At 39.1% G+C, this 18,152-nt stretch overlaps 1 protein-coding gene across 6 annotated transcripts in view; it reads right to left on the bottom strand.

Annotated features, from left to right (window-relative positions):
- The window catches only part of slc38a10 (solute carrier family 38 member 10), a 28,151-nt gene extending 10,249 nt beyond the window's left edge, over window positions 1-17,902 (bottom strand). For 2 of the 6 annotated variants that reach the window (XM_059325288.1, XM_059325289.1), the window contains exons 1-10: window positions 17,690-17,902; window positions 16,669-16,919; window positions 12,876-12,993; window positions 12,605-12,650; window positions 12,355-12,448; window positions 11,424-11,567; window positions 8,780-8,904; window positions 3,414-3,516; window positions 2,251-2,433; window positions 162-273 (exon numbers count right to left, since the gene is read on the bottom strand). In XM_059325288.1, the coding sequence (XP_059181271.1) occupies window positions 162-273; window positions 2,251-2,433; window positions 3,414-3,516; window positions 8,780-8,904; window positions 11,424-11,567; window positions 12,355-12,448; window positions 12,605-12,650; window positions 12,876-12,993; window positions 16,669-16,758 (1,015 nt within the window). In that variant the 5' untranslated portion in view covers window positions 16,759-16,919; window positions 17,690-17,902. Of the gene's footprint in view, window positions 1-161; window positions 274-2,250; window positions 2,434-3,413; window positions 3,517-7,887; window positions 8,013-8,779; window positions 9,605-11,423; window positions 11,568-12,354; window positions 12,449-12,604; window positions 12,651-12,875; window positions 12,994-16,668; window positions 16,920-17,689 lie in introns of those variants that run through there. The other 4 variants (XM_059325287.1, XM_059325290.1, XM_059325291.1 and 1 more) reach the window with 3 other exon arrangements.
- Window positions 17,903-18,152: the final 250 nt, after the last annotated feature.

The following is an 18,152-nucleotide window of genomic DNA, read 5'->3' as shown; positions in this document are numbered from 1 at the left end:
TCGTAAAGCTCCCCGGCTACTCCGCCCACATAAAGGAACACATGCACCTTAAAGACCTCCAGTCAGCGAGCTGTACACGCATACGCACACACATACAGTTTCAATCCATTCAATTCATGCCTGATTGTTCACACACACACACACACACACTCAGGATGTACCGTTGGGGATGAGAATGCCTCCCAGCATGGTGCCGAACACAATGCAGAGGGTGATCATCTTGAAGCGCAGAGGAGGCATGTATCCCCCAGCAGCAAACGTCCCGTCCTTCTGCTGCAAGACGCAAACAGAGAGTGAGATGAGAGGAGTTACAATTACAATTCCTTTGGTTTTTGGGAGGTATGATTTGATTTTTGTTCCTTGGGTGTGCAACATTGTCATATTTCTCATCATCACATTGTCATTATTACTGTTTCGATATTGCCAAAAACACATCAGGACCTTCTCTTCTCCTGGAACAGCCATTACATAACTCCCTTCTGTGCAGTTTAAAAAAAAAAAAATGTAAATATTGTATATGCTACATGTTCTTCTAAACCACACAAGGACTTATGCGTGTCACAAGTCAGATGTGTTTATGTGTCTGGATACGATAAAAATTCAATTGACGTCACGGTTGAGTTCCACAGCAGGTGTTTCCTGGGGCTCGGTTTACTTTAAGCAACATGTTTCTGTTTTTATTTATTAAAAACTGCATTACAGAGAGCATGGGAGTGCAGGTTACACAATAATAAGTCAGCAAGCAACAATGTGTATTACATTATAAGTTATTTATTTAACAGGAACAAGAACAAAGGAGATGTTAGGATTGGAGTTGGTGTGTTTAATTCAGCCAACACCTACTGGAATAGAGACTGTTGTTGCACACATCACACACTAACTTCAGTTTTGAACTTGTATCCAAAGCTTTAAACCATTTGCATTCCCTATACTTCTTTTATTCAGGCCTGTAGTGATTAGTTCAAAGTTTCATTCATAATGCTGTTGCTGACATTCCAATTTTGTATCAACCTTTTTTTTCTTGCATGTCTATTAATTCTGTTTAAACTCAGGATCTTTGCACAGCTGCAGATCAAGGTTACATAATTTATATTAATATATTAGTATTATACTATTTGTAGAATTAGGTTGCAGTGGTTTCAGACTTGTGTGATCCAAACATTTCCAATGACAAAGGTTAAAATGTAATGAAAAAAAAAAGATGGATTTAATAGTTAAAAGTGCATACGTTTTTAATCAAAATATTCTGCTTCAATCTACGCTTGTTGGTGTTAAGCCTTTCAAAATTCTCACTGCTTCCTGCTGCTGCCCCACACAAAGGGAGGCACGCTCCTCTATTAACGGTGCGGGTTCCGGCGATCTTATCTCTATTTAGGATATCGCTACATTACATTTATTAAAGAAAGTTAACATAATTAGAATAGACTTATTAAATCAATCCAATGAATCACTTAGTCAAATTGAGGATCTTGTTAACTGATTTAAAATGATGTTTTCATGATGATGACGTCAGACACACAAACTCTACTTGGCTCAAAAGTGACATTTGGTACATCCCTACTATTATCAGAAGTAATAATAGCGTTCAAGGTTTGTCACGGATGGTTAAGTGCAGCATTCCATTGACATCAACAGTCTGTATACTCGGGATATACCCCAAGGACTCTATCAGAACAACGAGGAAATCAAAAATGATCGACTTTGGACTTCTCCATGCAAGGAGAGTGATTGCACTATATTGGAAAAATGTAGAACCACCATCAATGGCAATATGGAAGAAGGAGTTGATGACTTGTCTTGGACTGGAGAGATTGACATACATTGTTAAAGGTAAACAGGAGGAGTTTGCTTGGATTTGGGAATCATTTATGTCATTATTGACCAATGAAACGGATAACACTGACTGAACAATAGGTTATGAAATGATCCTGCCTTTTATTTTATTTTTATCTTTATTTATTTATTTATTTATTTTATTTATTTATTTATTTATTTATTTATTTATTTATTTATTTATTTTGCTCCACTTTAGTCTTATTTATTTCATTTTAGTACTTATTTTGCATTAGATTGATGTTTGTTGTCACTGTCCATTTTATTTACTCATTTTCTTTGTCTGTGTGAATGAATGTATGTTCGAGGGGATATAAATGAAAATGTTTGTATATTCAACATAAAGTTTGATATGCACTTGAAACTTCAATAAAAAATATTGTTGAAAAAAATAATAATAATAGCGTTCAAGCTTACCTGCTGCTCAAAAAGCATGGTGTTGATGGCCTGGCGGCAGGGCAGGATCATCATGGGGAATCCGACGGCCACGGACATCATGAAGCCCACGCGGATCATCTCTGTCACCAGGTTGGATGGAAAGTTCATCAGCACGTTGCCTGCGATGTTCTCTGTGAAACTGACGTAGCCAAAGAAACCCACCTGGTTCAGAGAAAGGTGGAGGGAACCAAATACAGGGTTGGGGGGGGGCACAAAGAGGGAGACATGAATATGTAGAAGAATTGTTCCTCATTGTTTTCTAAATGAAACTGTGCTCACATGCATGAGACATCTGATGTGCTGTCAGGTGGAAACATGCTCTTTCAGGACTATTTTAATGCTAGAATAATAGAATAAAAGAACCACTTTACTACTGATACAAATGTAAAAATAATTTGATTTCTTACAGGCAGTGGCGGTTCTACACAGGGGCCTACAGGGGCCACTGCCCCTGTGAAGAAGCCTTTGGCCCCTGCTGTGGCCCCTTGTGTCAAATTAATAATAAAATGATCAATTTATAACGATGAACAATGGAACAACCTTTTTTTTGTTCGTTCAAACAATATTTCATTGTACACAAAAGGAACCCAGAATGTGAACATTGTATAATAGTTTAATTGTGCAATAAAATATTGTGTGTGTGTATATATATATATATATATATATATATATATATATAGATAGATCATTTTGACTGTACTGCACTTTCAAAATAAAAAAGTGATTGTGCACAAAAGTGAGAAATGCCATTGTCAGACAAAAAAACTGTTATTGTTGGTGAGTGTCATTATTTAAATCAATGTATTTGTATCTTCCAAATATACTTAAATGAGATGTTTAAATAAGCTAAAATAAAGATTTTGAATGCTTAAATATCATCTTTGCCATTTTTTAATGTGCTAATGTGCCCCTCTGATTAACCACTGGCCCCTCCTTGGCTCCCACAGTAAAACTGGTCTAGAACCGCCACTGCTTACAGGAAACATTAAAATGGTCAACATCCAATAAGTTGTCGGTGTGTTTTTTAGATGTTTGATCAGGATGAGCAGAAACAAAAATAAATCTGTTTCCATGTGACTGTAGCACATCTAGCCAGTGTAAATGGCGGTGGCTCATGCACGTGGAAGTGCGTTTCCACTCACAGTGATGTAGAAGATGGTGACTACGTTGAGGGCCGAGGTAAAGATGGTGCTCATGCGTTTGACGGACGGCTCATCCAGGCTGTCGTAGGTCGGGAGCACCTGCCTGTGAGAGACAAGCAGCCCAACAACACCACGCTCAGCATGCTGCGTGATAAAAGACCCCCCTGCAGCTGCTGCATTCATGATATAAAACTTTTAAAACAAGTGACACTCCTAAGTTTGTCTGGCTTAAAGAGTCGGGGTCCCATGAGTGTTACATGACTCAGCATTTTCTTTTTAATGCTCAAACAGTTGACAACATGCAACATACAACAGTCTAGATATCCACTCACTTAAAATAGATAGTGGACACTTCTCTGATTGCTTTAATGAGCAGCCATATGGAGCCACTCAATAATCAAATGATGCATGTCTCTCCTTATGTTCTTGTCAGCAGCCAACTCAGACAAGTGACTTTTTATTTATTTTTTTCAGCTTATTCAAGTTTTAGGAAAGTTACTTGTGTAAATTTGCACATTACCTGCGTTGTTTGTAAATGAATGTAGTTCACTTTCAACAAAACTTGATCCTAAATAATCTCTTAAGAAGCCAAACAAGTAAATAAAACATCTAAATATAGCTTACCAATTTCTTTTTCTATTGACATAATAAAATATCACAGTGGCTTAACCCTCCTGCTGGAGCTAAAGATATAATCAACCTATAGGTGATAAGAAACAACTAACAACAACTATAAACTATATATATAACATTTTTTGTGGAATATTTTTTTATTATCTAGTTCATGTACTGGGGGTTTGGCAATTAGACAAATAATATTGGCTATTTATGTTGGCCACTCCTTAGCTCTGGAGGCAGACCATTAAATAAGCAAAATAAAATGACAAAAATAGGCTCCAATATGATGCCGATGTACTCAGCTCATCACCGATTTTTGTCATTTTATTTTGCTAATTTATTGGTGTGCCTCTAAAGCGGAACACACTTTGAAAGACTAACAAAGATGGTTTGACTAAGTGTTTTATGATGTATTAACATGGCAATTAAATGAATCTCAGTTCAGTGAAAGCAAGAAAGTTACATTTCAATTGTATGGTTTATATTTTTGAGTTTAATAAGAAAAATATGTGTAAAAAGATTTCTTTTTCTTTTTTTTTTTTTACATTTTGTTGGTGTTAGCTGGTTAGAAGATTTCATCAAATCACCCTACCACTTGGTTTGTTTTGTTTACACTGACTGAATCTTTAAGTGATGAATTTGTCCCATGATTTATAAACTGATTAGTTGATTATTGCTTGTATTAATGGACCACCAAACCCAAATAGCCAGATGTAATTGAGAGTCTTGTTAGTCTGAAACATGACGCACAGCAATGTAATAGTAAGAACATCTGACAAGCACATGAATGCAACAAGTTTTACAGCATCTGGATTTTTTTTTTCCTTTTAGAAATATTAGGGGTGCCCCGATTCTTCAGATCTGCAACTCGATTAGATTTTCAACTCAATCTTCAATTTAAACTTTTTTTTAAGGTTTTGTCATTGTACTACAATCTTTATTCTGAGGATCAACAGATCATTGGTTTATGCCCTAAAAACTGTCATTAACATTTACAGATTCTTCTTTGAAAACATAGGCTACATGATGTCAAGTGTGATATGTGATGTGATATAGCCGGCATATTTTTCTGGAGCAAACCACAATAACGCCATATGGTGAAAATTTTAAATTGTTTCAAATTTCGATTCAGTATTGGAATTGTGACACCCCTAATTAATACAACACATAATAATTAACTAACAATTTACATTTGCAAATGTTTTATTTGCAGTAGATGGAAGTTATGTCAGAGCAGTGGGGGTGAAGTGTGTACATGTGAGTGTGTGCGTGTGTGTGTGCGGCACTGAATGGGTGACAGTAGTCGAGGCTGGCTGACGTTGCACCTGAGACTGCCTGTCTGTCATTTTCTGCTATAAGAAAGAACGGCGATGTAGAGGGGACCATCGACACATTAACCAGCGAATTTACAGGCTTTATATATAACAGCGATTGCCTGGCAGGTTTTAGAGACTTATAAACTTTCCTGGCAGACTCTTTGTGCTCGCCTCTTCTCTTTCTCCCTCTCCCTCATATATATGTGAGAGGAAGAAACAGAGAGAAGAAATGAGGGAGAGAGAAAGAGAGAGAGAGAGAGAGAGAGAGAGAGAGAGAGAGAGAGAGAGAGAGAGAGCAAGAAACCATAACTTTCTCTGCCTCTCGTTCTCTCTTTGCCCGTCTCTCTTTCACACACTCTGGTTTTATGAGCAAGCACTGTCCTGTGGTGCTTTTTCTTGACGCTTGTTTAATCCGCAAACCAGTAAATCTCATAGCCAAGGTTAAAGAAAACAGCATATTGTAAGTGGGAAGTTAAAGCATCTAATGGTCACTCAATAGTCCTGACTCAGAGGCTAATGTGTTTTTGCTTTAACGGAGGAAATATGACGGAGAAGGTCTTCAAAGCAAACGTGGGAAAGTGTGTTGGGAGGGCTTGAGTGCGCGCTGTAGATAATATCATTAACTTGGAGTTGAAAGCATGCTGACAGTAGCATCACAGAGGGACATTTTCGCTGCACATGTTTTTCTTATGTCCCTCTATTATGAGCTAACTGCTCCTCGCGCAGCCAAAAAACAACAGGGCCAGCTCCCATCCCGTCATAATGGTGATGTTAAGTAATGTTTTAACTGAAAGTAAACACATTTCATGAATGTAATAAAAATCCAATGTGCTGAGAGCTGTTTAATCAGCCTGTGAATACATCAGTGTGTGTCTGTAAGATGGCGGGAGTCCAATGTGTTGATTAGTGGTTTGGCTTTAGCTGCCTGCCGCCTAACGGAGCGCTTGCCTCGCTCGGCCTGACCGCAGGCCAAGAAATCGCCCTGCCAAATATCACTCAGCACTGCTAGTGGGAACCGACGCACAGAACACACATGCATAAACACGCACAAGTGCACACTTTCTTCTTCTTCTTCTAACACGCCCGCACCTCCGCGCTAATGAACACGCCCCGCCATACCATAATGTTATGTTGGCTTTGTGCGATTACGTTAATTAAAGTCTCGTTTCAGTCTCAAGGCTACGGTCACCCACTCCTGCCACTTACCTCACTCTCTCTCTCTCTTTCTCTCTCTCTCTCTCTCTCACACACAAACTAACCCATAGAGCAGCACCACCCAAACATCTGGCCCCTAATGACCTCACCGTCACACACCCTACATCCTTCCCCAGCACTGCTTTCAAATCAAAGATAAGACTTCATACACCCAGAACCCATTAGACCTTCACCCAATCAACTCACAGCAAACCCAAGCAAGCACTAAAGCGTACAGGACAGGACAAGAGAGGCAGTGACAGAGCATGCAGATGGATGGACATGGAAAAATGAATGAATGTGGTGCGAGACTGAGAAGTGACAAGTCGTAGTGTGATCTCTGCAGGGAAAGTTAATGCGATTCCAAGATTGGCGTGAAAAAAAAAGCAGTGTTCAGTATTTGCAACACTAGCTACTGTTGGTCAGCATCTACATTTTGCTAATTGTTTCAGATCAGGAAAGTTAATTGGAAATGGGCAGGAAGTTCTCACAAATAGTGTTATTTCTCCTTTTTGCAGGATAGAAATAAAGGAATAGTTCAGTTTTTGTAAAGTGGTGATGTATGAGGTACTTATCTATAGTCAGTTTATTACCTGCAGTGGATGGCGGTCAGCACAGTGAGTACCAGCACAGAAGCAAAGCATTGTGCTGCTGTGGACCACTGTACCTAATATACTGACCATGGAAGTACCTCATACAACACCACTTAAAAAATCCTAATAATTCCTTTAAGAAATTCTGAATTTGCAATCACTTTTTTCACAGCAAGTTTTGTGACATTAAAAGGTTGCATGACAGCCCGAATTACACCATCTTCCAACAATTGTTTCCTTTCTTAACTGTAGCCAAATTGAGTGTTATTCATGCCACATGAGAAAAACAAAAACAAAAGCAGTAGCATGGACAAACATCTGTTTAAGTCTCAGGTGAACTCTAGAGAAGGCGGCCCCGACTGTGGAGCAGAAAAAGATGAGCTGACTGTGAAAAGCACATTAGCAATAATAAGCAGCCTCCTTTTGCAACTAGTAATCTCTCAACAACCACTTTATCTCCACCGCAAATTTGTGTGTTTCTTTACATGACGAATTCACCCCAAACCTTCCACTCTGGCTTAAAGGAATAATTTCAGTGCACATGCACGGATGACTGATAGCGATTAAAGATTAAATTGTGCCGCTGCAGGAGTTAGTCAGTTGAAAAGCCCCAGTTTTTACAACTACCCACCACATGATTTTAGGACTACTGTCAGATTTCCCCCAGATTCTGAAGCTTGTTTGGAGTCTTGTTTGACATTAGTGTCATTACGTGGTCCTGTGCGGGGTGGAGGGGGCGGGAGGAGTACTTACGACTGACAGGCGAAGGCCATCCCACAGATGGGGAGACAGCGAAACACGCCCTCCCAGCGCACCAGATAGACCTGCCCTAGCCACCAGCCACTGAGCAGCCCGTGTTTGAACGAGGACAGCACCATCTGAGGGGAAGGAGGGGGGGGTGGGGTTACGGCCCGAACCAAATGAAAATAAGTGGGGGGGAAGAGCACGAAGAAGAGGAAGGGGGCTGCACCCATGCTGACGGCTCACAGACAGATAATGAAAGTAATCAATGAGGAGAGAAAACCAGAGAAAATGAAGAAAGGGAACCAACAATGAGACCCCATACTGAACAAAAACCTGTCATAGCAGAAACAACTGAGTAATGAAGGTGATGTGTCATGAATAGAAGTGAAATCATAAATTTGATCAAAATAAAAGGCTTATGGAAGGGTAATCTGGACAAAAACGGCACCACAGGTTTTCGATCAGCATGAGTTTCTTACGTCTTACTCCTTTAATTACCTGATAAAGTCCCAAAGGACAGCAGAACACTCCGTAACCCTGCAGCCTCCCACACCCACACCCAGGCTGCTCATCCTGGGTGTGGGGCAGCGGTGGGAGGGCAGCAAAGATGAAACATTTACCTCAGTATTTTACACTTCTCTGCCTTGTTAACTACTGCCACCAAAAGCACACACACACACACAGGCCGACACACTCACAGAGCTCAAATGGCTCAGACCAAACCCGAATTAAAAGGTGAAAAAATGGGGATGAGTGAGAGGAGGAGGCGTAGGGTTCAGGTAGGAGGGAGGGGGTTTAAGGAGCGCAAAGATGCAGGGAAAACATCTGGCTTCCTTCACTCTCCAACCCCCCCAACTCACGGTGGTATTATTTCAGGGGGTGGTTTCCTTGGTTTACTTACGGGTGACAGCAGAAGGTTGTGGCGATAATGGGCAGGCACTGAATGACGCCCTTGAAGCGCCACAGGTGAACCCGCTCCACCCAGGAGCCTGAGATTATGCCGTAGCGCAGAGACGACAACACTATCTACAGCGACAGCAGCAGTGGGACAGAGGGGAGTAAACAAAAGGGTGCAGAGGAGGTAGTCGAGGAGAGTGAGGGAGAGCAGAAAGACACGAGGGGAAAAGAAGAGAATAAAGGGGTGCAAATGAGCAGAGAGGAGAAACGGAGGGTAGGTATGAAAGGAGGGAGGGAAGGAGATACATCACTGTTAGAGGGTTAGGGGTCTGGACTGGGCCGGGCCTGGATCTAAAGCCAGACACACACCACACGGCTGCTCCAGGTTATCGCCATGCTACACGTCACATCACACAGAGAGACTGTAAACAGCAGTGAGAAGTCTGTAGAGGCAGTGATACAGGTCAGTAAAACAGAACCACACACACAAACTGTTTGTGTGCATTTAAAGAGTAAATGAGCTGAATCACATGAGGCACAAAACTCCTGCTCCACCGTTAGCCAACTTTTTAGCATGTTGCACCTCTGACCACACTCCAACCTGTGAAGCAAAGATCCATCAGAGCTGTGAGAGAGCTGTGTGTTTTATGTAGCTTAACGTTAAATGCAAACAGTGCGTCACTGACTCACATCCTACTAGAAAGACTAATACATTACATTAATCATAGCCAGAAACTTAAACATAAATTATCATAAAATTATTCAATCTATGAGATTTCTTGTAGGATCATTAAACCAAACTTAAAGCAGCGACGTTTCATCTAAATAACTTTATAACTTTATACTCTACATGTCTCACTTTAAACTTCTTATTTTTTGCCAAAAATAAAGCATTTGCTCTAACCTAATCCTGGAAAAAAAATTAAATTCTACACTTCTTAACGCATCTAGGACACCTTTAATGACTCATTTGAGACATACAGTAATCTGACAGAAATTCAGTCAACAGACATTTTTGAGTTCTCCTACGTGATTGTGCTGTTCCCAAAGAGGTGAGGGACTGTAGTCCAAACAAGGCCAAAGTGAGAAAAATGTAATGTGTAGCAAAAAACATCTTGAAACTGCTTGGGGTTCAGAAGGTCAAATAATAATGAAAAGAAAATTGTTAGTTTCAGCCCTAGTTTGCACTGTGGATGTATAGTTTTATCTTTGCAAACAAATCTAAAAGGCTATTTTTTTTACTTTTTAACCAGAGGGAAAAAAAAGAAATTGTGAAATATTACAAATAATAATTTTTATATTAAACATTCCCTTGTTTGGACATGACTGGTTGGAGTGTGGCCAGAAGTGGAGAATGGTTCAAATGTTTCAAAGAAAGACCAAACTCCAACATCATTGAAGGGTTGAGGCAAGGTTACATTGCTAGAAATCTGAAACCTTGAATCTTCTAATCTTTCAAGGTTCTTGAAGGAGATACTATATGTCACAAAAAAACATGAAGGTTAGTACTAACTTTAGAGACACTCTGTGCTGATTGACTGGGGCAGAAATATTTGTATGAATAGAACTGTGCTCACAAGAGAATAAAAGTCCTTTAAAAAAATACAAGTTATATGTTAAATGCATTTGACGGGCTGTACAAACAGCAATGACTGGGCTCGAAAAAATGATTCTGAAATACATCAAATTCATCTGACGTATTTATATCCAGCAACAAAAGAGCAAATATAGAAAGAGAATTCCCTTAAGTTGCAGTGGCTTTTTGATTTAGTGGAGTTGACTATGTGACCTCCATTTACTTTGCGCTTATAGTGCTTAAAAAGTCTCTAGTGGCCATTTCCGAGTGGTGTCTCCTTCCCAGGGGAAAGCCTCGGTTTCAGCCTATAAAGAGCAGTGCAGCAATTGTTTTCTGCCTGATGTGATTTAGTGTGAATTTGCTCTTTAAAAAAGGGGAGCAAGACAATAATGTGTCGGTAAGGGAGACACGGCTCTGTACAATGGAGCAATTAAGGAGGAATTAACACAGAATTTCAACAAAATAACACCTATCCAAAAAATATTCTGAAAATCAAATGAGTTAAAACAGAGAGCAAGGTCAATTAACTGTTACAGGTTACAGTATTTATATGTACTGGAGAAGAAGACTACAATAAAGAGCACATTGGTTTCAGAATCAAACCTAGGACGTTGGGAAAAAAACAGAGAACATAAAAACACACAAAAAATCTCAGTAATCATTTGACAATATAGATAAAATGTAAAAATTCTGTAAGACAAACTATCCTTCATTGGTAGGAATAAAAATACATACTTCAACATGGTGGATTAGTTTGTCAAGACACATTTTGAATCACTGCACTTTTCATATAAATGTAAAATTTCATATATTATAAACAGTTTATAAACAGTTTCTGATCTAATTGATACTTCATATGTACTGTACACATTGACAATTCTTAACAGTAGCGGGAATCACTAAAATAAACATCTTTCTACCTAATTTGACTTTTTGTGCTGCAGCAAACTTAATAAAAGTAATTTAATCTTTCATTCTAACTTATTTTGACTGTCAAGCTTTGTGATTAAAATGTTTCCATTTACAGTTGGTTCAGCCGCATTATGCAAGTGTTAGCTGTCTGTGGGCTCACCGTGAACATGAAGAGGGTGTAGAACATGAGGGCCATAGCGGAGAAGGACTGGATGGAGGACATCATGTTCCTCTGCAGACTCAGTGGGAGGACGATGAACAGAGACACGATGATCAGCAGCAGCACGCGGAAACTACCGGTCACCTTTAGAGGACAGTGTGACACCATAATACAACATCGTTTCTGATCTTTGAAACTTTGTTGACTTACCTCGACCTGTTTTTTCAACATTTACTAGTTATTAGTGGTTTTGGTTGCTTATAGAGTAGGGGCGGGACAAAATATCCACACAGGCATTTATCATATTCCTCCCTCTTGTGATCTATCATTCATACACTGGCGCCAGCTATTTTTTAGTAAAGCATACAGGTGCTCTAAAGGGATTTTACTTACCAGAGTTACTAATTCATGACTTCTCATAGTGGGGCTTATGATGTGAATGAGGCACCATTTTTTAGTTTTATGAAAACTTAATTAAAACTGACAGAAAACATTTATGAAAGGCGTAGTTGTAACCTTCCTTTAAACATTTTAACCACAGAATTTTTCCGCTTTCTGGCAATTTACAGCAATTTTACATTGGAATGATGACATGTGTGGACAAGTTTCAGTCAGTGTGTGTGTGTGTGTGTGTTAAAGAGGCACTGAGCTAAGACTTCTTGTACTTTATTGCACACTGTTTCATCTCAGTTGTCTTAATTCTGTGAAACTAACACCACAATGCAGTGAATATATTTAGAATTCCTGCTATGGATATTTTTTCTTCTTCAGTTACACAGACGTCATGATGTATCATAATTATTGTCTTGCAATGTGTCGAGTATTCACCCCTACTTTAGGGTAAAGTTAAGGGGGACACAGAAGAGTGCAGTGGATATGAAATGTATGTTAAAAGACAGAGTGATGAGTGTAGCAAATAATCATGTCAAACCTGTAAACCCAACAGCTGAGCGAAAAAATTTGAGCCCAGATCCGCTATCACAACGTAGAAGGCGATACAGGTCCCCAACATCAAACCGATCATACTGCAGGGGGACAGAGAAAACATAAATTATTATTTGTGTTATGGCTCTGGATATAATTCCACTTTGTTTCTCTGATAATTATCTGTAGAAAAACAAGAAGTAATACTGGCTTCAAATACAGCATAATGTGTGTTGTGAATTAATAATAAGACTTGCCTCATCTCCACCACAGTTTTTCCTGGTTTCCCGTAAGCATGAAAGGCTGCAGAGAAGAGAGTGACGTCAGTGTGAAAAGCATGAGGATAAACAGATGGCGACATGGGGGGAAAAAAATCATTGTGGGCAGTGATGTGGATTTCTGTAAATTAAGTTTAACTTCCTGTAGCTGACACAATTTCATCTGTCCGTTCAGTCACATTAGCTGTCGTCGCTGCGGCTAACTGTCAGTAATCATTTAGTTTATTTATTTCTTACTATTTAAACTTACCCAATCCTGCATAGGTCCTTCTTTTAGTGCTGCTTGCTGTGTTGACCAGGAACATGCAGGACTTGTGGGTCATCCACGAGCAGAAGAACAACAGCAGAGTTCCCAGCACTATCCCACACTGTAGGAGGACAGAGAAACACTTAAAAAAACAGCACACATACATAAAGTTGTCCTGAAACTGGTCATATTACTGAAATCAAGTGCAAAATCCTGTCAAATTATACAAGTAGGAAATACACCAAAAGACAAAAAGCAGGTTGAAAGGTGAAGCCTTGCCTTATGGTGTTTTGCCAAAGGGAACTTAAACAACTTTTGCAAACACAGAAGATCTAAAAACAAGTTTAGTATTTGTGAACCAAAACCTGTAAGACAATTTGCTCAAATGTTTTAGTGGGAAAAATACTCTTGATGCCGTCTCACAACAGATGGAGAGGCTGTTAATGTCCAACCAAGCGTCCATTGATCTTATGAGGAAGTTGCCAGGCGATAAAAGCAACCCTGTCAATCACTGAGTAAATATCCCTTCACACTGATGTCCACAAACTTCGAAACGAAGCTCACTCTCACTTATATCAGCTTTTAAGTTTTTGTTGAAACACTTTTTTCCAGATGTTGATTCAACTGATTTGTGGTCATTTTGGGAGCTGTAGTTTGTGCTGCTGTTGATTTGTGTCACGATGTATGTCATCAGCTGTTTTATATTATTATAATATAAATATAAATTAATCGCCACCCCAAACTACTACTGCCTGGATATAATACTATTACGGTGAACTACTGCAGCTTGTTAATTTGCACTTGATGTATGTCACTTTGTGTGTGTTGTTTTCCAGAATTATAGTGTAGTTGGGACCAAATCATGCCAGAGATTTTAGATAACGGTATACTTCACCAGGTTTTATGGAATGTGTCTCTTGATATTCAACTAATATTAGTAGAAATAAATAAAAGCTAATATAAATGCTACTAGAAACATTTTCCAACATCTAGACTTTAGACTATCTTTGTATTTGTGCAAAACATATACATAGTCAATGATGGAAAGTACTATGTAGTTTAACTCAGTACTGCACATAAGTACAGTCTTTTGGTACCCAAGTATTTCCATATTACCACTTTATACTTCTACTGCTTAAAAGGGCTGCTAAAAAATTAAAGTACTGCTTACATGTTAATGCAATAGTGATAATAGACAAAACAGAATTATACTTTATCACTGATATTATAGTCTATATGTGCAAAAAGTACTTTTACTTTGAGCGGCAAAATGGCCAAAATCTTCTATCTGGATATAGGTAATTTCATATCTAACGTATTGTGTGTCTTTTTAACATATTGTATGTCTTTAAGCCGTGAGTCTGAAGGAAATTTCGTTATCTTGAAAAATGACAATAAAAAACTCTTGAATCTCGATAACAAGATACATCACAATACAGCATGTTTTCTGGCTAAAGCATGTTAAAACCTATTTTTGTTTATTCCAGTATGATTTGAAAAACTGACAAATTAAAAGTTCTGAGTATTTTCTAATTCAATTAAAACGTTCAGAGCAAATGAAAAAAATACGTATTTCTAGCTATACACCATTTTTACATGCATGCAACTAAGTAGCAATTTAACTTCTTCTGCAGACCTTGGTTGTAACGAGCGGTTATTTGAGTTATGTTGCCTTTTTATCATCTCAAACTAGTTCGGCCATTCTCCTCTGACCTCTGGCATCAACAAGGCATTTTGGCTCACTGGATATTTTCTCTTTTTCGGACCATTCTCTGTGAACCCTAGAGATGGTTGTGTGTGAAAATCCCAGTAGATGAGCAGTTTTTGAAATACTCAGACCAGCCCATCCGTCAACAACACTGAACTTCACCAGGCCGTCTTCTCCATGTCTACATGCATCAATGAATTTAGTAGCTGCCATGTGATTGGCTGATTAGACATTTGCATTAATGAGCAGTTGAATAGGTGTACATAATAAAGTGGATCCATTAAAAGACAATAAATTATCATATTGAATTGTTGCCAAGGTCTACTCTTACTTTTTTAGTACATTTTGATGCAAATAATGTTGTAGTATTTTTTGAAATGCCACACTTACAGTCATGGAAAAAATTATTAGACCACTGTTTTCTTCATTTTCTTGTTCATTTTAATAAGCAAAATCCTCATCAAGAAAACCATGGAGAATGTCAAGATATCAGCTCTTAAATTAAACTTTTATGAGCTATTTTTGTTGTTAACATATAAGCGAGAGATAAGCAGATATTTTGATTGTGTCCACACTGCCCTGGGTCCTTTAGTCTCATTTCTTGAGAACTTTCTTCATGTTGTGTGGCCCACTTTAGTCAAGCTTTTAGTACTTTTGACCTACTTGTTTTTATCCGTCAGCTACAAGTTAAGGTAAGATAAGATAAATCTTGACTGAGCACCAGAGGGAAAATGTAGTTGTTACAGCAGCACAAAGATCACAGTAGTAAGTATAGATAAATGGAGAAAGCAGAAGGATACGTTTTCCTCTTTTCCATCTTGTTTTTTAAAAGCAGCATACTAAAAACGCTAAACTAAAATAAGAATATGAAAATAAAACAAAAAACAATACAAGCCTGAATAAAGAGCTTGTGATACACAAAGTGAAAATAGGAAAAACGAGGAAAGTAGCGAAAAAGCTGCTGCAACAGGCTGCTCCCCTGGAAATATTATTATGATGTTACATGTAAAGCATATAATAAGCTTAAATTCAATGAATGTTTCATGTGTCTATGCTGTCAGTCCAACCAAAAGTGATTTTTCTTCTTTTTTTTCCATTAAATATAAATGCTATCAATTATATTAACAAAAATACTTTTATGAGCTATTTTTGTTGTCTTCAGTGTATTTGTCCAAACAAATGTACCTTTAGTTGTACCAGGCATTAAATGAACAAGAAAGCAAGGAGAAAACAAGGGTGGTCTACAGTGGCGGTTCTACACAGGGGCCTCCAGGGGCCACTGCCCCTGTGAAGAAGCCTTTGGCCCCTGCTGTGGCCCCTGTGTCAAATTAATAATAAAATGATCAATTTATAACAATGAACAATGGAACAATTCTAACCTTTTTTTTGTTCAAACAATATCTCATTGTACACAAAAGGAACCCAGAATGTGTACATTGTATAATAGTTTAACTCTCTGGAGTCTTATTGGGCTATTTTGTCCATTTTTGAATCCTTTTCATGTCTTTACATGTCTTTGTAAGTCATTCTGTGTCTTTTTTGGTCATTTATGTCTTTTTTGTGTCTTTTTTTTTAGTAATTTTGTGTCTGTTGTTGTGTCTTTTTTATTAATTTTGTGTCTTTTTTTTGTTATTTTGTGTCTTTTTTTGTCATTGGTGTCATTTATGTGTCTTTTTTGTGTCTGTTTAGTTATTTTGTGTCTTTTTATGGTCATTTTGTGTCTTTTTTGGTCATTTTGTGTCTTTTTCAAGACATTCAAAGATTTTGAATACTTAAATATCATCTTTGCCATTTTTCCATGTGCTAATGTGCCCCTCTGATTAAACACTGGCCCCTCCTTGGCCCCCACAGTAAAACTGGTCTAGAACCGCCACTGGTGGTCTAATATTTTTTTTGTATGTGTATGCAGGATACATTTCACGTTATAAAAATGTTCCTGCCAAGTAAATAAAACACATCCATAAAAGTGTAATATTTAATATATACTGGTACTTTTACTCAAGTAAATCCACTAAATAATTTTTCCACCGTTGCTGAAAACATTGAAAAGTAAGTCTCGTGTTTCCGGGAAGCGGTTTGTCGACCCACCTGTTTGAAGCAGAAGGGCATGGTGAGTACACTGACTCCCACTATGCTGTTCACCACGTTCATGATGAGACCCCAGTTAGACGCCGTCATTTTCAACCACTGCTCCTCCTTTTTGGTAATAAAATGTCAAACAGCACAGGCCCGGCAGCTCATGGAAGGCAAACGGTGAAGTGTTTGTCTGTTTTTATCCGGTCCAAACGGGACCTCGGGTTTGTTTTCCGGACTCCCCCGCCGATCAATGACGTGGCGCTCTTAGGGGAAAACACACACACAACTGACGCCTGGATTCCACTGGATGCGTAACGGCTGCAGATCCGTCGTCGGAGCCGTTACGCACCCATTATAATCAATGTGTGAGATTCCACCGACTGCAGATCCGCTGCGTAATGAGTCCGACAACGCAGGGCCATCCGACAGCCCTCGCAACACTTGCGCAGAGCTTCTATTTTTGTCGGACGACGGAGCACTACGCATAAATTCAGCACAGAGCAGATCGTTCGGGACAGGAAGTCTTGCACAGACACAAAATAAAACACCGGTATATTTTCAAAATAAAATACCTCGGGTTCGCTAACGAGGTCGGCCGGCTCGTTAACAAGCCGGCCGACCTCGTTAGCGCTCGTTAAGACGGAGTCGCTGGATTTGTCTCCAGTCATTAACGAGGAGATGTTGATTATCTTCCAGTTATATCAATTGATTAGGCGTGAATTCGCGAGATCTCGTGCGTCCTCGGGACTCTGCTGTCCGCAACAGCTCCGACACAGACGGATCCGGTGGGTGTTGACGGACTGCGTAGATACGCAGCCGTTGCGGACAGACCCCTGTCGGAGTCGTTACGCATCCAGTGGAATCCAGGCGTGAGTTTAACATCCAACACGCGTTAACCTGTCGTCGTTTAGTAAAACTAACACAGACAAAAATAAAACTTATTAAAATGTGGACCAACGTGTCATTACGAGTGTAGCTTTTATCTAGCAGGTTAAGCTAACGTTAAGGGTTTGTAGTTTAATTAGTTGTTCACCTTCTCCGCGACTTCTGCGCCTACAGCGTCACTGTCCCGGTTACGTCATCATTTGTAATTTCCTGACAATAAACTGCCATTTATCGTTGGAAAAAACCCGTCTTCGCGTGTGTGTATAAGCAACAGGTTGGAGAAAACTCAGTTTAAATACAGCAAATCCAACCTGGCTGTTTCTGTGAACGCGTATCCAGGAAGTAGAGATTACAGTCGAGGAAGTGAGAGAAGACAACACGGGCTGCTGGCCTCATTACTGCTGAAACACTCTGGCGCCCACTAGTGGTCGCAGTGCAGACACGACCACAACACCTGGGGGTTAAATCTTCTTCCCTTTCCGCTTTACTTTCTTGAAGCCAGGGCCAGATTAACACTTTGCTGTACCCTGGGCAGAATCACCATAATCTGGCAAAATATAGAATAAATTACAGTAATATACAGTTAATGTACCCTTAGGGCTTTTTGATCT

This window comes from Centropristis striata, chromosome 21 (assembly GCF_030273125.1).
Source record: "Centropristis striata isolate RG_2023a ecotype Rhode Island chromosome 21, C.striata_1.0, whole genome shotgun sequence".
In the NCBI taxonomy this organism is placed as follows: domain Eukaryota; kingdom Metazoa; phylum Chordata; class Actinopteri; order Perciformes; family Serranidae; genus Centropristis; species Centropristis striata.
Note: the sequence above shows the minus strand (reverse complement) of the source record. Positions and strands in the feature narration are given on the sequence as shown.